At 38.8% G+C, this 26,161-nt stretch overlaps 3 protein-coding genes across 8 annotated transcripts; all 3 read left to right on the forward strand.

The window, feature by feature from the left end:
• Positions 1–617: 617 nt before the first annotated feature.
• On the forward strand, positions 618–7,848 carry ovol1a (ovo-like zinc finger 1a). Its single transcript, XM_082161207.1, has 4 exons — positions 618–1,184; positions 4,293–4,531; positions 4,807–5,098; positions 6,736–7,848. The coding sequence occupies exons 1-4, from the start codon at positions 1,085–1,087 to the stop codon at positions 7,071–7,073; spliced, it is 969 nt and encodes a 322-aa protein (XP_082017333.1). The 5' UTR covers positions 618–1,084; the 3' UTR covers positions 7,074–7,848.
• Positions 7,849–8,824: 976 nt separating this feature from the next.
• mus81 (MUS81 structure-specific endonuclease subunit) lies at positions 8,825–16,912 on the forward strand. 6 transcript variants are annotated; one of them, XM_082161201.1, is made up of 17 exons: positions 8,825–8,914; positions 9,191–9,337; positions 10,129–10,258; positions 10,359–10,465; positions 10,532–10,648; positions 10,802–10,882; positions 10,969–11,057; positions 11,148–11,345; positions 12,161–12,346; positions 12,477–12,604; positions 12,836–12,948; positions 13,992–14,111; positions 14,182–14,277; positions 14,364–14,492; positions 15,559–15,662; positions 16,321–16,404; positions 16,655–16,912. In XM_082161201.1, the coding sequence occupies exons 2-17, from the start codon at positions 9,200–9,202 to the stop codon at positions 16,719–16,721; spliced, it is 1,887 nt and encodes a 628-aa protein (XP_082017327.1). In that variant the 5' UTR covers positions 8,825–8,914; positions 9,191–9,199; the 3' UTR covers positions 16,722–16,912. The 6 variants fall into 6 exon arrangements, 5 of the variants coding, with proteins under 5 accessions (XP_082017327.1, XP_082017329.1, XP_082017330.1 ...); XM_082161203.1 differs by having other exon boundaries at positions 11,148–11,327; XM_082161204.1 differs by having other exon boundaries at positions 11,148–11,327; positions 12,167–12,346.
• Positions 16,913–17,260: 348 nt separating this feature from the next.
• On the forward strand, positions 17,261–24,903 carry LOC309492296 (transmembrane protein 151B). The gene is made up of 2 exons (XM_082161206.1): positions 17,261–17,662; positions 20,852–24,903. Exons 1-2 carry the CDS (start codon positions 17,603–17,605, stop codon positions 22,610–22,612), a joined length of 1,821 nt encoding a protein of 606 aa, XP_082017332.1. The 5' UTR covers positions 17,261–17,602; the 3' UTR covers positions 22,613–24,903.
• Positions 24,904–26,161: the final 1,258 nt, after the last annotated feature.

The following is a 26,161-nucleotide window of genomic DNA, read 5'->3' on the forward strand; positions in this document are numbered from 1 at the left end:
CCTAATGCTTAGTATAGCCTAATAAGCAATATGACAGATAGAATGAAAACTTAAATAAATCTATGGTTTAGAATTAGAAATATTACATAGAATGGGGTGCATAATGGCTTAATGATGGGCTTCTTGGTGTTTACATTTTAATTGTTTGAACAGTCTTGGCTCACTTGAACATTTCCAATGTAAGGTATTTTCCGAGTTTTTTGGTTTTGTTTTGTTTGGGTTTTCCGTAATTTTTTAGGAAAACCGTAAGTCGGATCAGTTACAAAAAAAAGCCAACATAATGATCTTTAGTCATTTAAGCTGTTTCGACCATATTTAAATGCCGATATTCTCGGCGTCAGAGGAAAAACACAAAGAAAATCTTCTAGGTTTTTTACGTCACGTAGGCCTAATGGGCGACATTAACTGTAAGATTTCTTTTTAGTTCGTTTTTGGTCGCATATTGCCTCGTAGACTATTATAGGCCTACACTTTCATTCACGTCGGTGCCACCTTGAAGCGGAATTGTTCAGAGGAGAGGGAGAGAGGGAGAGAGAGAGAAAACCGGTTGGACAGGTAAGACGTAGAGGCAGGACTGGGTCGGGTTTGTTGTCACCGTTATATTCAGGCGCATGCGCATTGTTACCTGTTTCCTCATGAAATGTGTACCTGCGCTCTAATCAGCCACTGAAATTCGTTTTGTACTCCGTCGAGTTGAGCAGTTTGGACTATTTATCTGCCACAAACATCACCTCCCAACTGAACAAAGACACCTAGCTTGGCCTTAACCTAACGTTACTGGACTGAGTGAATTTCCGAGGAAGACTTCGTCCACTCGGGGTAGCGGAAGACGGCGGAAGGTGTAGCAGAAGCGGGTAAATAGAGTGGGAAACTCCACGGAAACCTGTACAGGTACAAAAAGTTTGGAGTAAGAAGGTGTGCGTATACAGCGAAGAACTCGGCTTTGCTTTTCCAAATTGAGGAAGGCACCATCCAAGAAGGACTTTACACTTACTTTGCAGTTTTATCAAAAGTAGGTCGGTGTTAAAAAAAAGCCTGCTGTTTAATTTCGAGAGATAGCGGGGAAGGACCTCGGGAATAGACCATGCCACGAGCTTTCCTGGTGAAGAAAACGGGACATTCACCCGGCAAGAGAAACTGGAGCAATCTGCCAGATCATGAACGCGGTGACATTTATATTCCAGGTGAGAAGATATAAAAGTAAACTCTTTTTCAGACCATAATCCGGATAACGGTACGGATGCAACAGTTCATTACAGGGGGTCTAAAAAAATTTTTTTTTTTTTTTAACCGTTGGTTTATTTTTATTTGTTTTATTATTTCATTTTAAATCAAACGGTTGGGTTTGTCCATATTTGACCCAAACATGGGTTGAAACAACCCAGCCTTTTTAGAGTGAGTTGTGTACGGAACAGCCTTGCCTAATTGATAAGCTTATTTTCTGTAGCCTATTCTTTATTGTCAAATGGTTTTTTATTATTATTATTTTTATTGGGTTTTTTAACTAGGCTATTTTATGTGATTTAGCCTACACTAAATTAAAAAATAGCTAAATACACAACTTGCCTTAATGTAACCATTTATGTAATTGTGAGTGATTGAAAACTAAGCCTTGATCTTATAAAATGAGTTTGTGTGTGTGTGTGTTAAGAGTGCCGTTATACTGCACCTTTAGTTGACCTTCAGACCCAACTGTCTTCCTTATAACATGAAACTCATTGCAACACAGGACGGTGCCAGTTTGGCCTACACAAAACGTTAGTCGTCTGAAATTAAACTAACCTACTATAGGCCTAAGTAAAAAAAAAAAAAAAAGTAAAAAAAAATCGAGATAAAGCTGAACGTTTTCCCCTGAAAGCTAGGCTACTAGACTAATCACTGTAATTTATTATAGATATATATTGGGTGATATTTACAATCAAGTTAATGATGCCTGATTTTACTGTTTTTGGAAGTTAACAGTTTGGACTATCAAATTTCTGCGGGTCACCTAACGGTTCATTATGAGCCCCTTTCTTCAGTCTCTACACGAATCATCACAATGAGATATTCTGAGATGTAGCCTATATAGTGTAATTAAAATAAAACAAATATTTACGGTTCACAGTTCAAAACGAAATGTGTGTAGAACTGTGCCATTTTAAAAGAATGCGTGCGTTTGTCGGCCTGCGGGGTTTTGTGATCCGTATGCGTAACAGCGCATTCATAAACTGAACCAACTTGAAACAGGGACATTTATAGCATTGATTCATGCAGGTATGTCAGGAGGTTGTTGTAGGACACCTGTTGCATTCGTTGCCATAACGATTACTGAGTTCACATGTGTATTTACTTACAAGGCGGTTTCTTTGTTTCTTTCTTTCTAATCAATGCAGCATCCGTTTAACGCATCGTGGTCCTTTAGTTTGTCGCCCGTGATATGGTTTCGGGTTAATGTTTACAGCAGTGAAGGAAATAACGGGCTTCACCGCGCTGGCTCCCTTCTCCCGCTACACCCTTAGCAAACACACACACACACACACACACACACACACACACACACACACACACAGCGAGTGTACCTTTCACCTCACTTTTCGATATCTGACTGCTGAACAAACCCGGAGCACAGGCATTGTTATGTATTTATCCACGTCGCCTACCCACTTTATGACTCTTGTTTTAACCCATTGGTTGTTTTTAATTGTTTTATTCCGCCCTCCATGTGATGTGACGCAAATTGTCATAGTGAGGAAAATTGACTTTGAAACATAATAAGCTAAATGACTGATAAACCAGTTTAGGATTAATGGAAACTTTACTAACTGATATGAGGTCAAACATGTTTTCCCCTGATTATTATGGCTTGTGCGTTTAATTTAAATGCATGTTCACTCAAATCAAACATAGCCTATTTGTCGACATCGAATGCGGTCTCTTTTTTTAAAGATAAAATTCTTTCGGTTCTCGTTCATCTTCATGTTATTGTTTGTGGTGTGACTGACTGTCTTTGAAGGGAGGGGTTGGCAAACACTTGGACAAAGGCAAAGAAACAACAATCACGGCTGTGTACTGTGTGTGTGTGTTTATATATATATATATATATATGATCCTTCAGAAACAATGTTTATTATCAATGTTAAAAACTTTTATTCAGCAAGGAGGGATTAAATTGATCAAAAGTGACAGTGAAGACAATAAGACATTTATAATGTTACAAAAGCTTTCTATTTCAGATAAAATATCAGAAAAATTGCTCACAACAGTTTTAAGCATGGATAATAATAAATGTTTCTTGGGCAGCAAATCATCATATTAGAATGATTTCTGAAGGATCATGTGACACCGAAGACTGGAGTAATGATGCTGAAAATTCAGCTTTACCATCACAGGAATAAATTACATTTAAAAATATATTCTGATAGAAAACAGTTATTTTAAATAGTAAATATATGTTTCACAATATTACTGTTTTTGTTGATGAGAGACTTATTTAAAAAAACATTAAAACATTAAACATACATTCTGGTCTCTCCAGAACTGAACTACTTAGTTGGATTTCTTCTTGACAAGAAACTGAGTTTGCTCACCGTACAAGTCTAAATGGCCGTTATGAAATATCGGTTATTGGATGCTACCGTTAGCCACTGCACCCATTAGATATTTGCATTTTAATTTGCAACTCAGTCGATTGTGCCACACCAGAATCAACAGATTCATTGTTCAGGCTGCTAGTATTAGTGTTGGTGATCATCTAAGATCTCCATGCAACCAATGTTTTTTTTTCTCTCTCCCTGTGATCTAATAATCTCTTTATGAGTTAGCTATGATCGAACAACCTCTTAGGAAAGAACATGATAGTTTACCGTCAAACATTTGCAGATTATTCATCTGATGTATTGTGTTGCATGGAGGTTTGTATAAAGGGAGCTCAAGCCTGTGCCTCTAGCCCAGCTGGTCTGACTGGTAAAGCAGTAACAGGAGTGGTTTGACTTCAGCCCGGCACAATACACTCACACACTCATGCACACCCGCCAACCCACCCACTCACACTCGCACTCTCACACACCTGGCCCAGAGGCACAACTGTCCCCCTTAGCCTCGAGAGCCACATACACACCCAGTTTCTGATTGTCTAGCAATCACATCCTTCATCTTCAGCTGTGTGGGATGTAATCCACACTTGTTCACAAGGCCAAGATGTCATGAGGGAAAGATTTGTACACCTGCAATACTCAAGCAAAAATTGTGGTGACACAATTAAAGATGTTTTCTGCTCTGACTTTAATTTCTAATTTTGACGTTTCTTCCAGTCTCCATGCCTCCCGTTGCTCTGCGAGAGGAGAGCGAAGCCAGTCCTGCAGAGGTGGCGTTGTGTCTGTCCACACGCAAGGACCACAGCATCTACACGTACAACCAGATGTACACCGATGACCCTGGCGCAGTGGTCCCTTCCGCTGAGCTCCCATCATGCACTGCTCTAGGCCAGAGTCCAGAGACCGAGCACATCCGAAGCGCGCACAACAATACGTACGTGCGCACTAAAATAAAGGTGAGGCTTCTGGAAAATGTTTGCTTATGCTATGTTGATCTAAGATCTAGTTTCGGCAGCATTAAGCAGTCATATTCAGCTGTCGTGCTATTGTGCCACTATTTGACATAATTGATTTGTCTTTCCCTATTGCTTATGTGTCTCTGTGTGTGTGTGTGTGTGTGTGTGTGTGTGTGTGTGGGCAGATATACTCATATCATTTTACTAGTTTGAATGTTTACACTGCCACTAATTTCGTCTTTATATTTCCCTCTTTGTTTGTTATTTGGCTGCAGGTCACCACAGGTGAGCTTCCCATAGAGGTCCCACCAGCTGTCCCTAATGTAACTACAAGTCCACCTGTTACTATAGGGACACCTTGCTCACCTCCTGTGGCTAAGTCATCTGCAGCGCAGTCACGTAGTAATACCTATGTTTGCCAGGTGTGTGAAAAAGTTTTCCAGTTCCAGCGCATGCTGAACAGACACCTGAAGTGTCACAGCGAGCAGAAGAGGCACTTGTGCGACTTTTGCGGAAAGGGCTTCAACGACACCTTCGACCTCAAGAGGCATGTCCGCACACACACAGGTAAGAGATTCATCGGTTCGCGATGAAATTGAAGTTGCAATAAATCGATTGTTTTGCAATGTGACGTACATCTGAGTGTAATGATTATCAAAAAATAATTAAATTTAGATAATTCTGTTTATATATAAAGTCTGGTCTCATTGGCTCTCAAATTGGTCTCAAAATCTCATTGGCTGCAGGATCAGCAGAGGCCAATCAGCTTGTGCCATGCAGCAATGATGTGATTCACACATTCACGCCTTCTAGAGTTTCATGACTGAACTAGATATACACACACACAGACCACTGTATGGAATAATTAAGATTTTCTAAATGAAACTCTTGAATGGTAGTGGAATATTAAGCAGCAAAAAATATGTTTTCAGCACAATAATAGTTAATTAGAAACTGCAATAATGATTGAGCCCCCAATCAGTATGTTATAATGATTTCAGATTTTTTGATCATTTAAATTCTTTCAAAAAACATTACAAATATTCATTACAAACTTTTGACTGTGTGTGTGTGTGTGTGTGTGCGTGTGTGTGCGTGTGTGTGCGTGTGTGTGCGTGTGTGTGCGTGTGTGTGTGTGTGTGTGTGTGTGTGTGTGTTGGGTGGTCCTGGTAAACTGGGACTTTTTTTAGTCCCCAGGCATATAAATCAATTCATTAAAATGCAGGAAGTTTTCTGTGAGGGTTGAGTCAAGGGTTAGGGGATAGATAGAATATACAGTTTGTACAGTATAAAAATCATTGTCTTAAGGAAAGTCCCCATAAAACATGAAAACCCAACATGTGTTTGTATGCGTGTGTGTGTGTGTGTGTGTGTGTGTGTGTGTGTGTGTGTGTGTGTGTGTGTGTGTGTGTGTGTGTGTGTCATATACACACACACTGCTGTGCAAAAGTTTGGGATCAGTAAGATTTTAATGTTTCACACAAGTCTCTTCTGCACAGCAAGGCTGCATTTATTTATTTTATTTTATTATAAATACAAAAAATAGTAATATTGTGAAATTTTATTACAATTTAAAATTACTTTTCTATTTGAAAATATTATAAAATGTAAATTATTCCTGTGATCAAAGCTGAATTTTCAGCATCATTACTCCAGTCTTCAGTGTCACATGATCCTTCAGAAATCCTTCTAATATGATGATTTTATTGCTCAAGAAACATTCTTTGATTAGTAAAAAGTTCAAAAGAACAGCATTTATCTGAAATATAAAGCTTTTTTTTTTTCAAATAGAAAACAGTTCTTTTAAATTGTAATAATATTTCACAATATTTTTTTGTTTTTTTACTCAAATAAATGCAGCCTTGGTGAGCATAAGAGACTTATTTTACAAACATTAAAGAATTGTAGCGTGTGTGTATTAAACTGTGTGTGTGTGTGTGTGTGTATATATATATATATATATATACACAGTACACACACACTATGGATGAATCATTGACAACAATATCTATAACATGCTTTTAGAAAATAGATAGGGTGAATTTGCATTTCATGACAACTTGTTGGTTAGTTAAAAACCCTACTGTCATTTCCTTCTCAGTTGGAATCCTTTTTTATTTTTTTTATTTGCAGAACATTTAGCTATGTTAGACCAACATGCAAAACGCCTTCGCCTTTTTAAATCAAGCATCTTCTTCTTGCAGGTGTTCGTCCGTACAAGTGCAGTCTCTGTGAGAAGGCCTTCACCCAGCGCTGCTCTCTGGAGTCCCACATGAAGAAGATCCACGGTGTGACGCAGCAGTACGCTTACAAGGAGCGCCGCAGCAAGCTGTACGTCTGCGAAGAGTGTGGCCACACTGCGTCTACCCAGGATGCACTGGTGCGCCACCTCCACACTGAACATCCAGACAGTGTCCTCCTGCGGGCCAAGGCGGCGCGAAGACTGTCCCCGTCAGCGAACGCTAAAGACGACAGCTCCCAACCTGGATCCCCTCTCTCACTTCATAGCGATGATACTGGCTCAGGAGGATTCTCCCTATAAAAATATTGTTTTATATACAAAGGGATGTGATTTATCGATGATTTATCGTTTCATTCAGAGCGCGAGGGAGGAGGGAAATTAAAAAGGGGAAAGTGAAGTCATGCAAAATGCTGTTTTTATGGCAGTACGCTGAAATTCAGTTTACACTTTTGTTGTATTTTTCCCTGTGAAACCACACAAAAGCAGACGATGATGTCCACTACAGCATAAGTATGCACTACTTCACTTTACATAATAATATTATTATTAACATTGATTAGATGAAACACGACTCAGGAGAAATACACACATGAATGTGATATTAAATGGCTCCATTTGTACAGTGTGGGACATTAATTTTATGTAGCAATGTTTCAACACTAAAATAATGCTGTTATGAACTCTACTGATAGTTATTATCAGTGGTCTCTGAATGTTTGATATAAGGGATTTCGAAAGGGAATTAATTTTGTGTTGCTAATTACTGCTTTATGTAATATATGTATGCATAAATTTATCATAAAAAGATTTATATTTATCCTGGTGTAGTTTTATATTTTCTGGGCTATGTTTAAACATTTTTGCTGTAGATTTTATACATTTGTGTTCACATGTAACAGCCTTTTTGTGTGTGTGTGTGTGTTTTTATTTTTTTTTATTTTGGGTGGCATTATTGTTTTTTGTACTTTTTTACATTCAAAAGCATCATCAATATAACATTGTAATTTCTTGTCACTGTTGTGTCATTCTATTTTGGTGATCATCACAACACACCTCAACAATAAATGTTTTGTTTTTGTTTAAATAAGTGTGGTTCATTCACCTGTATTGTTTTAGGAATAGGCAACATTGCTATCAGAAACTCAACTACTTAGTTAGAACTTAATTATTGATATTCTAAAGTAGGCTTCTTTTTATGCATGATTGCTTGCATGCCAACTAGTATGGGGGAGATAAGAGCAATAAAGCATTATGGAATTTGCATGTGAGAGAGAATGAGTGAGAGAGAGATTCAGTGGGTGGATGTTGGTGTTGGCGGATTCCAGATCCTTGTTTGGTCTTGTTCATGGAATCCAGTGTCTGTTTCATTGTGGGGCCATCAGGCATTAACAGCTCAAAGGTGCCTATCCCCTTTAGAACCGTTATTTTCAACACCAACAAATTCAGTACCACCCTTTTCAAACGGCACAAGAATTTCTTGTTTAAAACTTGTTTCTTGTTTCAAGTTGAAGCGAAATAGGAAATGTACTTTTAAAGGGATAGTTCACCCCAAAATTTAAATTCTTTAAAAAAAAATTTTTATTTTTTTATTAATCATCCTCATGTTGTTCCAAACCTGTATGGATTTCTGTCTTCTGCGGAACTCAAAAGAAGATATTTTGAAGAATGTTACCAAACATTTAATGGGCTCCATTGACTTCCATAGTATGGAAAAAATAATATGGAAGTCAATGGGGCCCATCAACTGGTTACCCATATTCTTATACTATATATCTTCTTTTGTGTTCAGCAGAAGAGAGAAATTCATTCAGGTTTGGAACAACTTGAGGGTGATTAAATGAGGACAAAATTATCATTTTTGAAATTTTTGGGTCAACTATTCCTTTAAGTTCGGTGGGGTAAATATACTGTAGTTGTATAATACTGTGAAACATTCACCTAAACATAATCCAACCATATTGTGAAATAATGGTAAACTAAAAGGCGATTATCCACTATGTCGTGTTTCTTCATTTAGAGCTTGACTAAAATGCACCATCAACCCTCTGAGTGGCGCTACTCGTGTTATCGTCGGACGGAAATGACGCAGATACGGGACTTTCGAAAACACAGGCGGGGAAACAGTGTGGCAACTAAACTATGTAAATAAAGAATCACTGGTAATATAATATAATAACTTGCGTGCATTTTAAAAGATGATGACTCTAGCTAGCATGTAATCCGAATTTTAGCACATTGTTTGCAAGCAGACAAGCTCATTTAGTTTTTAGTATTCGTGCATAACGTCACATATATCAGTTATTGTAACTCAGCTTTGGAGTCTTCGTTGCCTAGTGTTTAACCAGTCTTGTATAATGCGGTTGCATCAGTTGCATTACGAGCGTTTAAGCAACTTGAATCTGTTTAACTTCTGATAGGATGTGAATATGCCTGGGGGTCAGGTGTGTTTGGGTCGCAAGCGCCCGCTGCCCTCGTGCCCGAACCCTCTGTTCCTGCAGTGGCTAACAGAGTTACGTGACAGCGCCAAAGAGAAGGGCCTGAAAACACAGTACGTGTACCAGAAGGTGAGCGAAAGTGTTGGGTTTAATAGATCTTATTTACAGATGCGCCATTTTTTATTTTGAACGGGAATGAAAGCGAGGCTGTGAGGGATAGTGGGTTGTTGTTGTTTTTTTAATGTGTTTTTGGATTGTTCTACTCGCGAAAGACTGCAAAAATATAATTACAAGAAACTTCAGTAGACAAAAAACTTCTGACATTTGGAGCTTTGGATAATTATAAGTGATCTTGGAGCTTTATAAATACAGTTGTTTTTTTTTGTTGTTTTTTTTTTACAGTGGATGTCATTGAAAACACGGCCATTGCCATTGAAAATATGCCCCTCCCATACGTAAAATACATATTTTACAGGCACTGTTATGAAATTGAAAACCACTACATGATAGTGGTCATAAACACAGCTCAAAGGTGCTGTGTAACATGAGAATGAACCTCATTGGTTCTCGCCTGTCAAGCGAACATGCTTGAACTTCAGTTTATCACAACTGATGTGTGAGTTGATGAATGTTTATATGTGAATAAAAGCCATATAAAGTGATTGAGTCTCTTCAGAAAATCTGGATTAAACCGCTCAATTCATATGGATTCGTATTACGATCTCTTTATGAACTCTTTATGAAGTATCAAAGTGGTAGTTGGATAATCACAGACTTGACAACCCTGTCACAGCCTTGCTTTCATACCTGTCTTGGCGCTGCTCTGAATAAGGTATATTTCGAATGTTTGATTTAACTGACTGATTAGAATATGCTAAACTGATTAAACTCAGCGACTGCAATGTAATGCTATTTCACAGGCCATAAACTCTCTGAAAAAATATCCTCTCCCGCTAAAAAACGGAAAAGAGGCGAAGATCCTGCAGAATTTCGGCGACGGGATCTGCAAGATTTTGGACGAGCGATTGCAGAAGCATTATCGGGAAAACGGTGCGGGATTTCAGTGTAGTGAAGACGTCGATTTTCCCGTTATCCCTCAATCTACTGGCATTATGTTTACGTGCTTCTGTTTGTTTGTTTTTCCTGAAAGGTTCTGATGCTCCAATCCAGTTGTCTAGCCATACAAGCAACAAGGCTTCCTCTAAACAGATGGACGAACCTCAGAAGAAACTTTCCGGAAACTTGGGTGAACATATGGTCGGTTTAAGGATGAAATGAGTTGTGTGTACTTGTCTTCGAAAACTAATGACAAATTTCTTGCAGAAACGACCACAAATAGAAGGAATAAAGGAGAAGGGAACTAGGAAAAAGAGAGAGTATGTGCCACAGAAGAGGTCTGGAGGTTACGCTGTACTGCTCACTTTGTATAGACACACACAGGTAAAACAAGCACATTTATTGTCATGTTGTTTTGTATTATAGCCCACAGTAGTCGTTTGTTTTAACGGTTTACAAGTTATCGTTAAAAATGACTTCCCCTATGGAGAAAATGAATGTGATTATTACTCCCGACTGCTGCACTCTGTTTTGTAGATGCCTGGCAGTAAAGGCTTCATGTTTAGGAATGAACTACAAACTGAGGCACAACCCTTGTGTGATAAGTCCTTCACAGTGGTGAGGCCGACAACACACTTCTACAAAGGATTTACCGCTATAACCGCTGTCTGTAGCCTAAGTATGTCTTATCCCTCTACATATAGCCTGATCTCGGTTGCAAGTACACGGCGTGGTCCTCGGTGAGCACGCTCATTCAGAAAGACCTGTTGGTGAAGACGCACAATCCTGCCAGGTAAACCAGATCTGCAATCACAGCCCAGGAGTTCTGCTTTCATTTGAGTTCTGTTGATCTTCATCGCTCTCTTTTCTTGTTTTATTTCAGGTATTCATTGACTGACCAGGGTTTGGCTTTAGCTGAGAGGCTTGATTCAGAAGAGACAGGGATGACTAAAGAACATGTGGAGCAAAGGAGTGAAGAAGAAAACTCTCACGATGGACCAGATGTTGTGGACCTGACTTTGGAGGAGGAGGAGGATGAGGAGCAGAAAGAGAAAGCAAGTCGGTGGGTACAAGCTTTTGCGTAAGTGCAAGGACATATGTTAAAGTTTCCTTTTTTTTTTTTTTTATCATATCAGGCTATTTTGAGTAGCAAAAGTCACTAATATTTAAAATCAACAATTCTTTTTTTTTTATGGAATATTGTAGTATTTAGTATAAATGATTTATCCATACACATCATTATTTAAAAAAAATTCATGTGCCCTTATAATCTTTAACCAAAATAACTCCCCCCTCCCTCTTGAACAACATCCTTCTCTTCTCTGATGATGTGTTTACTGGCGTGAGGGCGGGACAACCTGTCACTCACATGAGATCGACCAATAGCAAACCACAACCATCAAATCATTCGAGCTGCTTCACTCAAAAATACGTCAAAATAGGGAAGAAAAGACTATCGCAACTTCTGTTTCATGCTGACTTTACAGTTATGCGCGCACATAAAACCGCCTCTTGTCCTAAATTGAGTTATTTTTCGCTGCTAATAAGCGCTTAAACAGTCAAATACACACTAAATAATGTGAAAATGAGTGAGTATTCACGTAAACACAGTCAGTAATGTATTACAGTACGCATGTGTAACAGTATAATGGATCCGTGTGTCAGGTCTTAAAGCGACAACAGCCTAATATACCTGCTGCCAAATTATGTGATATATTAAAAATATCTATATGGCGGCTTTTCTCCATTGTATCGATGTCAAAATTGTGGCCAGTGAAAATGCTGAGTGGCTAGTAACTTTGGAAAACCTCTAGCAACAGTGGCTGGTGAGCAGAAAAGTTAATGTCACGCCCTGATTGTAGCATATTAACTGTATAAACATTCCTTCGCTTATAGGTCCAGCAAGTCTTCAGAAAGGCCTACTACAGCTCTTTCTGTAAATCAGGCCAGAGGTCTTCTCTCCGAGTCAGAATCCAAAGGAGAATCCCAAACTTTAGAGACAGGGAGAACAGCAATGGGTTGGCATCTTCCACCTGGATCTTATGACATTGTGTTGTGCGTTGACTTCATCGAGACAACTGGGTAAGATAAAAAAAGTTTATTTGTGTGGTACAACTTATATCAATATAATTTTATTTCAAGTTGAATGCGTTGTTTTATAAAGCAGGAAATAGCTAGTAGAGTTATATTAGTTACATTGTAAACTCAACAGGGGAAGCAGTGGTCGTAAACAAGAGTTGGCCAAGGAATTGCAAAGGAATGCTGTGACCTTTGACATCAGGAAACTGAATGTAGGGGACTTCCTTTGGGTGGCACGTGAGAAAGTGACACCTGTTCCTGGTAGGTCAACTTCGCCATGCTTTACTGAGATGCAGGACTAGTTAATAACCAGCAGATGGCAATGTTGTTCTTCTCAGAAGAAATGCACAAGAAAAGTTTAATAGATGATGATAATAATAGATTGGCCCCCTGATTGAGAACCACTGTTTTAATAGTTGAATCCATAATAGTAATAATAAACAATAATAATAATTGTTTACATGTATAAAAACCATGTGTGTCTTCCTCCAGGGCAGCTGCGTCCACCAGTGGGAAAAGAGCTAGTGCTTGATTACATCATTGAGAGGAAGAGGATGGATGATCTCTGTGGAAGCATCATCGATGGACGCTTCAGAGAGCAGAAGGTTGAGGAAATTCTCTTTATAAAGTTATGAAAATAAACTTTGTCGCATTTTTTTATAGATTATTTTCTTTACTTTTTCCTTTATTATTTTAAAATTTATTTAATGTAACTTAAATGTAATTTATCCATTTTTAAATTGTATATTTATTCTGTCATTTATTTTTCATGTATTTTTATATTTATGCATTCATTTATTTTTATATTTATTTATTCCCACATGTATTTATTTTATTATATTTATTTCGATTTTTATTTTATTTTTATATTTCTGTGCGACACTGAAATTTGAGGCGGTCCTTGCTTAGCTCCTGTGCGTCATTGGTTGAGTGCGGAGTTTGCTACGAGACAGATCAGATCAACTGGAGAGTTGCAAGTTATTTTCAAAGATTCGTGTCGATGTCGAATTGTTTCATAGTGACCAGTGAAGTAAATGATGGAGTTTCAATCCTTTATATTTATCTGCTTTCTAAATATAGTGTAGTGACCAGACAGTGGAGCTGCACGATTCTGGATAAATTGTGATTCTCCCAAGATTCCAAATAGAGAACTAAACAAAATATATATTAATATATATATATATAAAAATAATAATAATATTATATATAAAAAATATATATATATTTTTTTTTTATCGAATTGAATGAATGATTTAACGACTCTCTCATAGATTTAACTTGTCATTACTGGAATCAAATCAGTGTTTTTGAACAAATCTCTCTAAAGAATGATTTAATGACTACTTTTCTTTTTAAAAAAAATACTTTTCACATGTCGCCACCAACTGGTCTAATGATGTAATTGATGCAATCTTTTTTTTTGTCAAACTACAATCTTTTCTTGCTCGAACTATAATCTTTTATCGCAGAACTTCTGTGATCATTTGAAACTTGTTGTCATTTTGGAATAAGATTGTGTCGGTGTTTGAATCGAGATCGCGATCTTTTAACGATTAATCATGCAGCTCTAGTGAACAGATTTGTGACTTTCCTAATATATGTTCCATCATTTTCCCGTTTATATTTTCTGTTGCCTTCTCATTCTCAGTTTCGACTGAAGAGGTGTGGTCTGCGTAAGCCCATTTATCTAGTGGAGGAGTGTGGATCGGCGGCGGCTCATCTCAGTTTACCTGAGAGTACATTACAACAGGCTATAGTCAATACACAGGTATGCATCAGGCCGTAAAGACAGGCATGCAATAGTGGATGATGATGTGATTGATTGTGTATAATTGCAGGTGGTTGACGGCTTCTTTGTGAAGCGTGTTCAGGATGTGAAAGAGTCTGCTGCTTACCTCACAATCATGACCAGATACCTGCAGAAACTCTACCAGGTTTGTTTCAAAGCCCAGTCAATGCAGTATGTGTAAATCACTTCTTTAAATATTTCCTCTTTTTTTTAATTTATATATATCCTCAGAATTGCACATTATTCTGTCGCTCCAGAGAGCTGGAGGGTGATAGAGAAGATGATATGGAGAATACAGCGAACCTCTCCTGTTCTCTCATGGCCTTCACAGAGTTTAACTATGGGGCCGTCAAGAACAAGGTAATGTGAAAACAAATCAATGGGCTTCTAAGAGACTAGGGTTGCACTGATATTAAAATCATCTATGATATGATTTGCTGACATGAAAATAGTTATTGCTGATAGGATAAATGGCAATATTAAAAATCTATACTAAAATAAAAATATAACACTAAAAACAAAAAACAGTATTATGATGCTTGAGTAAATTAACACAATATTATAATGTACACTGAAATATGTCAAATATTTATTTTGAAATGAGTCTTGGTAAAAGATTTTAATATATATTATTTTATATTAATTTTAAAAGAGATATATAAATGTATATTGTTCTGCTAATGAACTTTGTTGTGCTGATAATGTTGTTCATCTCTGTGAGAGAGTATCTTTTACCCTTTTTGTTTTGGTAACGCTTTACAGTAAGATTTTTCATGTTAATTAACTACATTAGTTAAAATGAACTAAAAATGAAAAATACATCTAAAGCATTTATTAATCTTAGTTCATGTTAATTTCACCATTTACTAATACATTATTAAAATCCAAATTTTTTGTTATTCATTGGATTTAAACTAACGTGATCTTAGAATGAACAGTTGTATTTTTAATTAACTAACAATAGCTATGTTTCTATCCACCTATTTTTATGTGCATTTTGGGATATTGTATAAAAAAAACACTGGATGGAAACATCAAGATGTGCATAAATTCTAAAAATGCACATAAAAAACATAAGCGCTCAAAGACATTGCCATAATCTACGATGGAAACACATTTACTGAATAAATTCCTTGACCAGTGGATCAGTTTCATCGCACAGCGTCTCAAATGTTGGTTTGATCATTCTGAAATCCCTGAGCCAAAGTCTGTCATCAGAATGATTTGGTTTAATTCCCTCCCTGAAGCGTCTCACATGATTGTTCACAAACACCAGCATCCGAACGCAAGATGAACATGACAGCGTTTATTGAGTTTCGTCTGTGCGCTCTGAGACGCAAGTCATTTATGATGGAGGAAAAAAGGATTTTCTTCATAAATCTAATCATTTCTAATCAAGATCTCTCTCTCTCTCGTACAAACGCAGTGCCAGACAGTGCGGGAAGTATTTGCTCGACAGCTTATGCAGATCAGTGGAGTGTCTGGTGATAAAGCAGCCGCTGTTCTCGAACACTACAGCACAGTCAGCAGGTGCGACTCGCTCTCTACTACTGCACAAACATATTACAACTCATTTACATTCCACTATCACAGACACCCGCTCGTTTAATTACAGTGTATCGCCCCGCTATCACAGACACGCACTCTTCAAAACACTCATTGTCAGTCTACTATTGCAGACACTTACTGACGTATGAATTAAAAATGCCTTTTTCCGTATTCCTCATCGATTGCTTGTTAACTCATGCAGATGACATAAGGTCATGTCATTTTACCTCTTAAAGGGATAGTTCAGCCAAAAATGAAAATTCTGTCATCATTTACTCACCCTCAAGTTGTTCCAAACCTGTATGAGTTTCTTTCTTTTGTTGAACACAAAAGAAGATATTTCGAAGAATGTTGGTAACCAGACAGTTGACGGCACACATTGATTTTCATGGTAGGAAGAAAAATACAATGGAAGTCAATGGGGTCCATCAACTGTCTGGTTACCAACATTCTTCGAAATATCTTCTTTTGTGTTCAGCAGAAGAAAGAAACTCATAATTTACTCGCCCTCAAGTTGTACCAAACCTGTATGACAAAATTTTCATTTTTGGGTGAACTATCCCTGATTTGAGTGAATCATTTGGAAAATGCTATTGCCTCATCGTTTTCTTTGTTTTTAAACCATCAATTCTTTCTCTAGTTTATTGCAAGCATATGACCAATGCTCCAATGAAACCGAAAAAGAGAAGCTTCTTTCATCTATCAAATATGGAAAACTCAAAAGGTTTGTTTTGTTTGTACTAGAATCTAGTGTTTTGCTCGATCTCTCTCTCTCGATCTCTCTCTCTCTCTCTCTCTCTCTCTCTCTCTCTCAAAAGTGACTTGCATTTTATTTATCATCACTATTTCACAATAGTGCTGTTTTTACCGTAATTTGGCCAAATAAATGCAGCCTTGGTGAGCAAAATAGATTTTATTATTATCATGATATTTCTGGTTGATATTTTATGTATATGTTTTTATTGTTATTGCAGGAATCTTGGACCAGCCTTGAGTCGCACTATATATCAGCTTTACTGTACATGTGGACCTCTGTCATAGGCTTTCACCTTATTAAAAACACAAATGTGTGGTGTGTTTAATCATTGTATTATAATTTTTCTGTTTGTTGACTCAAATAATGTCGAAAACAATAAAGGTGTAAATTACAGTTTTTCAAACCCCTCAGGAGTATTGCATTGTATTCTAGCTGTTCTATTATGTTTCAAATAAAAAATTGCTGTGCCCAAGCATTTAAGCACTGAAGCGTATTATTTCAAAAAGGCTAAATATGCATTAAAATGAAGGAGAGGGGGTATTGGTGCAATGGATTGGGACTAGCAGTATGGGGCAGGTGGGTGACATCAGTGTAGGTAACAGCAGCTCTGCCTTCCAGGAGATTGGAGGGGGACACCGCTGACGTCCTCTGAATCTCCCTCAAGGAGAAACACGCATATCGTCAAAAACAAGTAGGGCGCCTTCCTTGCCTCGCATCCACGCGGGTTGCTTTCTGGGAATGTGTTTTGACGTTTTGCTCCCTGCATCCCGCGAACAGACAGGCGCGTGCGTTTTAATATCCTCGATGCATTCTCTTCTCTTCATCCATGCTTCTGGATACACAGCCGGAATGAGAATAACAACAACCTCATCATCATCATCACAGTGAAGGGGATGCAGCTGGTGGTGAAATGGTCAGAACCGAGAGACTATTTGAGAAAATATGCATGCACTTGATGTGTGAAGGGCAAGGAGGAGACGGAGAATGCGGGTGTGTGATGTGGCGTTGATCATGCGACTTCGCCCAGGCTGTCGCTCTCGAGAAACCGTGTCGGGACCCGCGGCGGATGGGGTGACTTACCCGCAGGGGAAGACCCGGACCAGGGCCGCCAGATCCTGAAGCGCCCCCGGCCACCCCCGGTGTGTCTCCGCGGGACGGAGGGAAGATGCAGGAGGCGACGGAAGATGGACAGGAGCCCATACTGAACGGTGCTGGGAGGGAAGAGGTGAGACGAGGGCGTGTATTGGCCCACATTCTATGAACATTTTGCGTTAGCATATCAAGGTGAGTTGTTATTGTATAGTACTAACTGTGTTGGGCACATGAAGACTGTCACGACGTGTATGGCAAGCCATCTTAACATCTGTTTTTAATTGATAGTAAGTAATCCACTAGCGACTAGGTTCTTTCACTTGTAACTATTTGATACTATAGTAGGCTAGCCTGCTTATTCCAATAGTTACTAACATTTATTCCAGTTTTATTAGTACCTATTCATTAGATCTAGTATCACAAGACTATTGCTAATGGGTTGATATTTATTTTTTTGTTACACTTTATAAGGTCTTTGTTACACTGGAGCCTACTTGTACAGTAGTTTGAAGTGATAAACATTTGAAGTGGATCAAAAAAGTTCATCAAAGTTGTCCTAAGACAAGAACGTGCATTGTTCAAAATTCATGTTTAACTTTGATGAAAGGTTTTAATCCAATTCAAATGTTGATTGATGACTACTGTATTTAAGTACTGAGTAATGTTAAGTAACTACATGTACTTATAGCCTACTATAGGGTTTGGTTTGGTTCAGGGTTAGTTGCATTTAAGAAGGCATAATTTATCGTTATTACTTTAGTAACATGTAACAATGACACTGTAAATTACGTTACCCTTTTTTTTATCTTGTTACAGTTTACTTTACTAGTTTGCTTGTCAGATGTAATGATTAGCCTAATCGAAACCACTTATTTATAGTTCAGTCAGAAATCCTACAGATAAAATAGAAAATGTTAGCAACAATAGAAATATACACTAGTCTATTCTATTGCTATTAAGAAAACTGGTATAGAAGATGCCAATAACAATTTGATTAGTCATAGTAATATTGAATAGTAACTAAAAAAAATTGTATGTAATGAATAAGTATTATCTAATGAATAGTTGGACTAATTTGTAATACAAAATACGTTCTAGTAACATTAAAATAGATACTAGTTGGTTTTAAGGAATAAATGCCAAATGCTACTTAAAACAGCTTGCCATATGATCAAGCTGCACTCTGACGAGTTTTTCAGGCTCATGATTTTAGTAGTTTAATATAGAGACCTGTTATCTATCCATAAACGAGCATGCTGCAGTATATTGCCTGTTAGCTATGTGATTTTATCTCTGCACTGCAGTTACTAGTTCTCCTAGATTTTTGGCCTTAATCTGCCATTCTTTTATCTTATAAAAAAGTGATCATATTGGATCAATATGCTATTGTACAAAAAGTACTGTGGTGGCACTTTGATGGTATCAGATACTAATAGCGTGGTACTGAATGATTTCCATGTTCAAATACCATGGTTTTTACATAGTATTTTAAGCTACTGTTTGGAGGTGTAAAAGAGATCATAATGCTTCTCTCAAGTACAGTATCTCCACAGATGCACTAAATTGGTATTCCATATTGGCGCCCAAAGCACACGGTATAAGTAATGCAACTGTGTATTATAAGTGATATTCTCCACACAGGGTAATAGGCCTATGCTCGTCTTTTCCCTCAGGCCTTGGCAGAGCATTTCCCTTGGGGCTGTTGTTTTACTATCATCCTCGGCAAAGTCTCTTTCTCGCTCTAATTCTGTTTTCCACTGTATAGCTCCTTCCCTTTCACATTTATCACGCTCTTGCGTCTGATAGATGTCCTCTCACTGGTACAACATCTGATCAAAGGAGGTCTGTGTTATTTCAAGGCAGATAATGACTTCGGCTAGGTCAACATATCTGTGACAAAGCTCAAGACCAGAGTCAGCACTGACCTCTATATTTACAAACTACAGCATTTCTCTCTCTCTCTCTCTTCTCACCATTAATTCATTGGTGCTGAGTTAACCTCCTGTCTCTTGTTACATGAAGATCAATAGAAATGGAGACAGCTTGAAGGGAAGAAAGCTGTGAGTCATATCAGAAATGCAATTTTAAATTAATTTGGATGGCAGCAGGAATAGGCTACAACAGATAGTGTGCTATTTCTGTTCATTTTAGGATGGCATTAGTGTGGCACCGGCTGTTGAAGGATAATGAAAGACTGAAGTCGAGTGAAAGATGCTGCCAGAGTATCTGGCTTTGACGTATCGCTCTACCTTCCAACATATTTTTATCTCTCTGTAAAGATATCATATTCCTTCTTTAACCAATATTTTTCTATGTATTATGTTCCTCTCTCTTGCCATGATAGCCCTTTCTATTTCAGTTCATTTCTAATAACCCCACCACAAATTCAGAATTGTAAGATTGAAGTTGCTACGCCAGTCATAAAAGGCCATAATCCTCTTGCTACTTCACTCAGATGTTAATTTCTGAATTTGTGGTTTAGTTAATAGAAAAAGACTGAAAGAAAAAGGGCTACGGAAGAGAGTTGTTCATAATGAAGAGTGTTCAAGAAAGAGAGTGCAATTGCTCATTTAAAAGCTAAGACTAGAAAGAGCAAATTTATTTTAAATTTATTTAAAAAGTCATTACATATACTAGTTTTATTGTGATTTTTGCACAAACTTCACTTGCATCCCAGTTGTAACACATAAAGAAGCATTTATCATTCCTTAGTTTTTCCATTGTCATACGTTTGTAAGTGTTAAATAATTACAATAACTTTGAAGTACTTACAAGAGTAGGATTGGTTAAAAAATTGTTTGAAATAATGGTCCAGTGGTGTCAGACTGTGAAGGATGGTCATGACAGGTTTCTTTGAATGCATGATAGTATGAATGAATTGGGGGGGGAAAGAGTTACGAACATGCAACCAGCAGTGGTGTTGGTTTACTTAAAAATGCTTTAAAATTTCAGAATACAGTGGATAATAATAATTTGCATGAAATCCATTATGCTTAAAATAATATTCCATAATAAAATTGCAGACAGTGCTTCTCAAGTGTTAGCCTACCTTTTCTGACAATTGCACTAAAAAGTACTTGTCTGGAAGCCAATGGTTGTTGTAAGGTAATTAAATCTATTTCGCAACCTAATGTGCATGCAATTTATTGCAGGCCAGGCCAAGAGTTTTGTGTAATTTAACCATACTTTTAAGCAATTAAGTTTTTTTTCCGGCAATTATTAATGTTTTGGCCAGAAAAAAAAAAAATCCTAAATATGTTTTTTTTTAACCCATGTCCACATTGCTCACTCTCATATTCTCTCTCTCCTCACCTCTCTGCAGCAGCGTCCGGTGAAGCAGTCCTTGGCCTCCTCTCTGTGTCGAGAGTCTCACTGGAAGTGTCTTCTCCTCACTCTGCTCATGTTCGGCTGTTTCGGCACACTGGCCTGGTGCAAGCTGTGCAAAGTTCCAGTGCTCGCCCCGACAGAGCCCGAAGCTGCGGTTGTGGAGCCGGGAGACCCCTCCACGACCTCAGCTAGCTCTGGTGCCTACATCCCCCTAGAAGTGGATCTGGACAGTCCCTGTTCCAGTGGCTACATTTATATTCCTCTGGCTTTCCTGGCCATGCTGTACGTGGTCTACCTGGTGGAATGCTGGCACTGCTACTCCAAGACAGCCATGTTGGCTCAAGCAGAGGTTACGGAGGTGTACGAGCGCGTGCAGAGGCTGCAGCAAGCAACGCCGTGCATCTGGTGGAAGGCCATCAGTTACCACTACGTGCGACGGACAAGACAGGTGACGCGCTATCGCAACGGGGACGCCTATACCACTACGCAAGTGTATCATGAGCGTGTGAACACACATGCGGCGAGCTCAGAGTTTGACTATGCGAGGTATGGCGTCAAAGACGTTTCTAAGGAGTTAAGAGGCCTAAAGGATCATCCAGCGGTACGGCTGCGTTTCACCAAATGCTTTAGTTTTGCTAGTGCCCGAGCGGAGGCAGCCTACCTAACCCAGCGTGCACGTTTTTTTGGTGAAAACGAAGGTCTTGATGATTACATGGAGGCACGGGAGGGAATGCATTTGAAGAACGTTGATTTCCGTGAGCACATCCTAGCTTTCCCAGACCCGGCCAGACAGCCCTGGTACGCCAGACGTAAAGTTTTCTGGCTGGCCTCGGCATTGCTCCTGTCCTGGCCGCTTCGGGTTGTTGCGGAGTATCGCACTGCGTATGTGCACTACCACGTAGAGAAACTGTTTGGCGATGCTGATGATAACAATACTGGTGACGTAACTGAGAACAGTGGGGGCATGGAGAATGGAAACGGACCTGGCACTGGATCGAGTTATCGTGCCATTTCCCGAGTCAATACGGTGGACATGACGGAGCTCGAGTGGCACATTCGCTGCAACCAGCAGATGGTGCCCAGTTACTCCGAGGCCCTGTTGATGGATCCCGGTTCAGGCGCCAACCAAGGTGCCAACACTCCTCCAGCTGGGCAGGGGACTAACTCGACACCGAATGGCCCGTCTTATCCAGTGGCCTTCGCTTCGGCTTACTTGCTCCAGAACTGTCCTCGTTGCCGCCGCACCACAAGCAGTGCTTCCCTGCCTTCCCGTCTGAGAGGCCCGACCGCAGCCCTGCTGAGTGGAACCATGGCTGGGATGAGAGCTAGTGCATCAGGAGGTGGTCCTGGAGGCCCGGGACGGCTGGTTCTGAGCAGGAGCGGCTTCTCTTTGGGGCGGCTCCAGGCTCCTCGCCCGTCATCCCTCTTCCACTCCCGAAGTGTAGGTGGAGGGCTAGCAGCAAGAGGAGAAGAGGCAAGTGGAGGAGGTGGTTTCTTAGGTTTGGGAGCTAGACAAGACGAAGAGAGCAGACGAGTGCTGGAGGGAGAGGGTGATGAGGATGAGGAGGCGGCGAATGTGGTGGAAAGAGAAGAAGAAGGTGAGAGAGACGGGGAAGAAAGAGAGCAACAAGAGGATGCAGAAGAAGGGGAAGCAAGGGAAAGAGACAGACCTCCTACATATCAGGATGCCCTTTTCTTCCCAGTGTTGATTGTGCATGGAGAGGAGAGTTGCCATTCAGGTGAGGACATTTCTTGAGGAAAAGACACTAAACCCCCATCAAAAAGTGCATTGAAGTGAAAGAGGGAGAATTGGAAATGTCATGACCAAAGTAATTTGTCAATTAATTTGTCAGTGATCTCTATAGACTTTCATAAGAAATGTGTAAGAAAAGCTTGTCTGAAAAAAATGACAAATGGCAACAGTTGAAGCGGGATTGGTTGGTAAAGTTTTTAAGGCGACGCTTAAGAGAAGAGTCAGTTGGTAAAGCTTAAGACCAATATGAGAACGAGAATGCAGGAATTGACCAAGAAAGGTGTCAGACACCTCTTGTCAACAATGACTGACGTCACTTATCTATGCAATAAAGAAATGGCAAGAGAGTGTTTGTAAAATTTAAGGGGATACACAAGAAAAGAAGAACTCCTTCTGTGGCCACGTAGCAAAAAGCACCAAAAGACAAACTACCGAAGGAAGACAAGACCATTTGAAAGCCTTCCAAAGATCATGAAGAGAACAGAACAGTTCATCAAGGGGAATGTTATTAATATATATACACATAGCCATCATATAGCTGTGTCCAACAAGTCAAAAAAAAGTTTTATAAGAATAAAAAAACCGAGAGAGAAGAGCCTCATAACCTTGCACAAAATGTTGGGATTCAATTTCTTGAGACATTTCATTGTAACAATCTGTTGTTTTTTCAAAATGTCCTCACTGCATCTGCTGTTCTTCTGAAATGGATATTTGACTAAACTAATGGATGCCATTATTATTGCAGGGAGTATAATCAAATTAAGCAATTTTCTTGCAGCTTCATTAAGAGTATTTTCTTTCTGCTGGCTTGCAAGTCCCAATAACATTTTTGCTTTGCTTATCAGAAAATGAGTAAAAGTATGTGTTACAGCGTTACAAATTTGTGAGGTGCTGTAATCACATTGTGTTCACTGTATGTATTTTATACTTATTGTTTGTTAGTCAGTAATTGTTTATTTCTACAACAGCATATCACCAACTTTGCCTCATGAAGAGTTTGAGACTGAAGAGCACCTCACAGACATAAATAATGGTGCAGCATGTTGCCCTCCATCTAGCCTCTGTGCTCGTCTTTGATTGGCTGAAGTGTCATGTGAATAAATAGGCCAATTGTGGATGAGACTGCTTAGTGTGCCAAGACGCATCCATCTTCTGGTAACTGTGGATCCTCGTGAGACGTCTTAGTAGTGAGTTCATTCATTGCAGAATGCACATATGAATGTGTTTAATAATTGGAAAATGTGTACAACGCAAATCTTCCTACTTGTGTTATACTGTCAAGCTTCAAATATAATCTGCAAATACACATTGGAAGCCAAAAAGCACACGCTTTGTCTTATCATAAGCCTAAAGCATGCAGACATGCTCTCTCATTTATCCTTTAGCAGGTCACATAGATGTTGCAACTGTACTGCAAATAATTTTAAAAAACACCTTTAATTAAGAAAAAGCTAATATTCTTGCAATACTGTCGAAATGTTCTGTCACAACGTGAATGTTGATCTAACAGTGATGTGGTGTCTGTTTAAATCACGATGAGAATGTAAAGTATGTCATAAGTATTTGATTGTGCAGCGTGTTTCATCCATTAGCCGGTGGTTGATGCACAGATGGCTAGACTACTTGAATTTTTAGAAATCGGAGCTGTTCAGTTGAGTGCACAATTGTCTTCTGGACCTCAGATGGATGACGAGAGTTTTTTAGATTTAGATTGCAAAAAGTTTCAGGTGGTCCTGAGATCAACTGCATGTTCAGCATATGTGCGTTTTCAAGGGTATTTCAAGTTTGTATTCAGGTTTTTTTTTTTTGGAGACAGAACCCTTTAAGATTTAATTGTAGCATCAAAAGCAATACGTATGCTTTTCACTTTTTGTGTGAAATTCCCTGAATACAATCACTTCAGCCAAATTCGTTAAGATGTTTGCGGGATACAGTATGATTGATTTGTTCAGCTTAACTAAACAGAAGCTTTATATTTGTCCCTCCCCAAAGTTAGTAGGTTGTAAGCAAGCAATTTTTGCTTTTACCCTAGTACAGTGATTTGGCTTGGAGTTACGAAAGGAGAATGAAAGTTATGAAATATGTCAGTTTGTTAATGTGTGTGTGTGTTGGGAGGCAGTCCGAGGATTGTCGCATCTAATGATCATGAGTAACGTAACACTGATGGTACATAATAAACTGCTTGATTTGAAATCTCATTTGTGCCTTGACATTATGAACTCTGTGCCCAGTTATCAATTTGTAAATTTTTGATAATTCAATTTTGTGTCGTCTCTGATTTAAAAAAAAAGAGAGTGTGCTAAAAAAAAAAAAAATGCTTCCCAGACAGTAACATAGTGTCTGCACAGATCCGGCCCACATCTGGTACAGGTGAATTCCACATGGCCCAGATGTGGGCCGGATCTGGGAAGACACTATGCTACTGTCTGGGTTATGATTCATCACTGCAATCAGAAGGTCGTCAAATGTATTAGATCTTCCTATTGCACATTTTTAGAACTATTCTATGTTCTGTGCAGCATGTAGGCCTATATATGCTGTATATTTTGACAATTGTAATGATGATATGATATTATGACCACATTTACATAGGCTACAGAAGGCCTATCTACAGGTTTTATTCACATTTTGTGTGTTTTTGAAGACCTCCTTCCTTATGCCACTGCTTCAATTTCTTGCCTTTAAGTCTATGCGCCCAGTTTTAGTTCAGAAATATCGTTATATGGAACTGTAATGAGGTCATCATACCTGTTACTACAGCAGTGCAAAAAAAATGCTCGACCAATCCGAATCAAGAATTCACCAACGCCGTGTGTGACTCCGTATTATTACGCCATGCTGCGAATGTTTGTATATTAGGCTACATATTTCTTAAAAGCTCGGTTTAAAATGAATTTACTCACCTGTAAGAACTTTTCTGTTTTAGCGCTAAGTCTATCTCTATTTACGTTAAAAAAAGAAGAAAAAAAAAGATGTAAGTAGCTTACAAACTTGTTATAAACATCTCTCTCTCTCTCTCTCTCTCTCTCTTAATCCTGTCGTGTTTAATTTGAGGTGAAGTGGATTTAAACCACTCGTAAATCACGGATTTAACAGTCACGCTGAATCGCGATAGAGACACGGCAAGGACGTGACCAAGACGGCGGGAAAAATCTGGTAAGAAAATTTAGTCTTATTAATGTGTGAAGTATAATGTTTTTTTAAAGTTTGTTTTGTGTGATGTAAAGACAATGATTGTAGGCTAAAAACCGCTCACAACACTTTTCTATATGTAGTCACTGTATTTGTTACATCTTTGCATGCTGTTGTTTCTACACGGTCTCGTGCTTTAACAGTAGCTAATGTTCCCAATCACTTACTGTATGAGGCTGATGCGAGCGGCTCGGTAAGCCTCTGTAAGCCGCTTGATGCCCTTCAAGCCCCGCGGATCAAACTGAGGCTGTCGCTGCTGCTGTATAATAATAAAGCGTCACGACTAATGATTGACGCATTTTCATTTTGTCAGAGTGTAAATGCTCCGCTGATGCCACCAAAGTCCCTATATACAGTCCT

This window comes from Leuciscus leuciscus (genome assembly GCF_965113295.1).
Source record: "Leuciscus leuciscus genome assembly, chromosome: 2".
NCBI classification, from domain to species: Eukaryota; Metazoa; Chordata; class Actinopteri; order Cypriniformes; family Leuciscidae; genus Leuciscus; species Leuciscus leuciscus.

Bases quoted from the DNA above. Each gene is read 5' to 3' on its own strand.
- mus81 (XM_082161201.1), top strand. From the start codon at position 9,200: ATGCCTGGGGGTCAGGTGTGTTTGGGTCGCAAGCGCCCGCTGCCCTCG. The intron at 11,058-11,147 runs GTAAACCAGATC...GTTTTATTTCAG, and splicing joins AAGACGCACAATCCTGCCAG to GTATTCATTGACTGACCAGG. The intron at 16,405-16,654 runs GTTTGTTTTGTT...TTGTTATTGCAG, and splicing joins AAATATGGAAAACTCAAAAG to GAATCTTGGACCAGCCTTGA.
- ovol1a (XM_082161207.1), top strand. From the start codon at position 1,085: ATGCCACGAGCTTTCCTGGTGAAGAAAACGGGACATTCACCCGGCAAG. The intron at 4,532-4,806 runs GTGAGGCTTCTG...ATTTGGCTGCAG, and splicing joins ACGTGCGCACTAAAATAAAG to GTCACCACAGGTGAGCTTCC. The intron at 5,099-6,735 runs GTAAGAGATTCA...TTCTTCTTGCAG, and splicing joins GCATGTCCGCACACACACAG to GTGTTCGTCCGTACAAGTGC.
- LOC309492296 (XM_082161206.1), top strand. From the start codon at position 17,603: ATGCAGGAGGCGACGGAAGATGGACAGGAGCCCATACTGAACGGTGCT. The intron at 17,663-20,851 runs GTGAGACGAGGG...ACCTCTCTGCAG, and splicing joins ACGGTGCTGGGAGGGAAGAG to CAGCGTCCGGTGAAGCAGTC.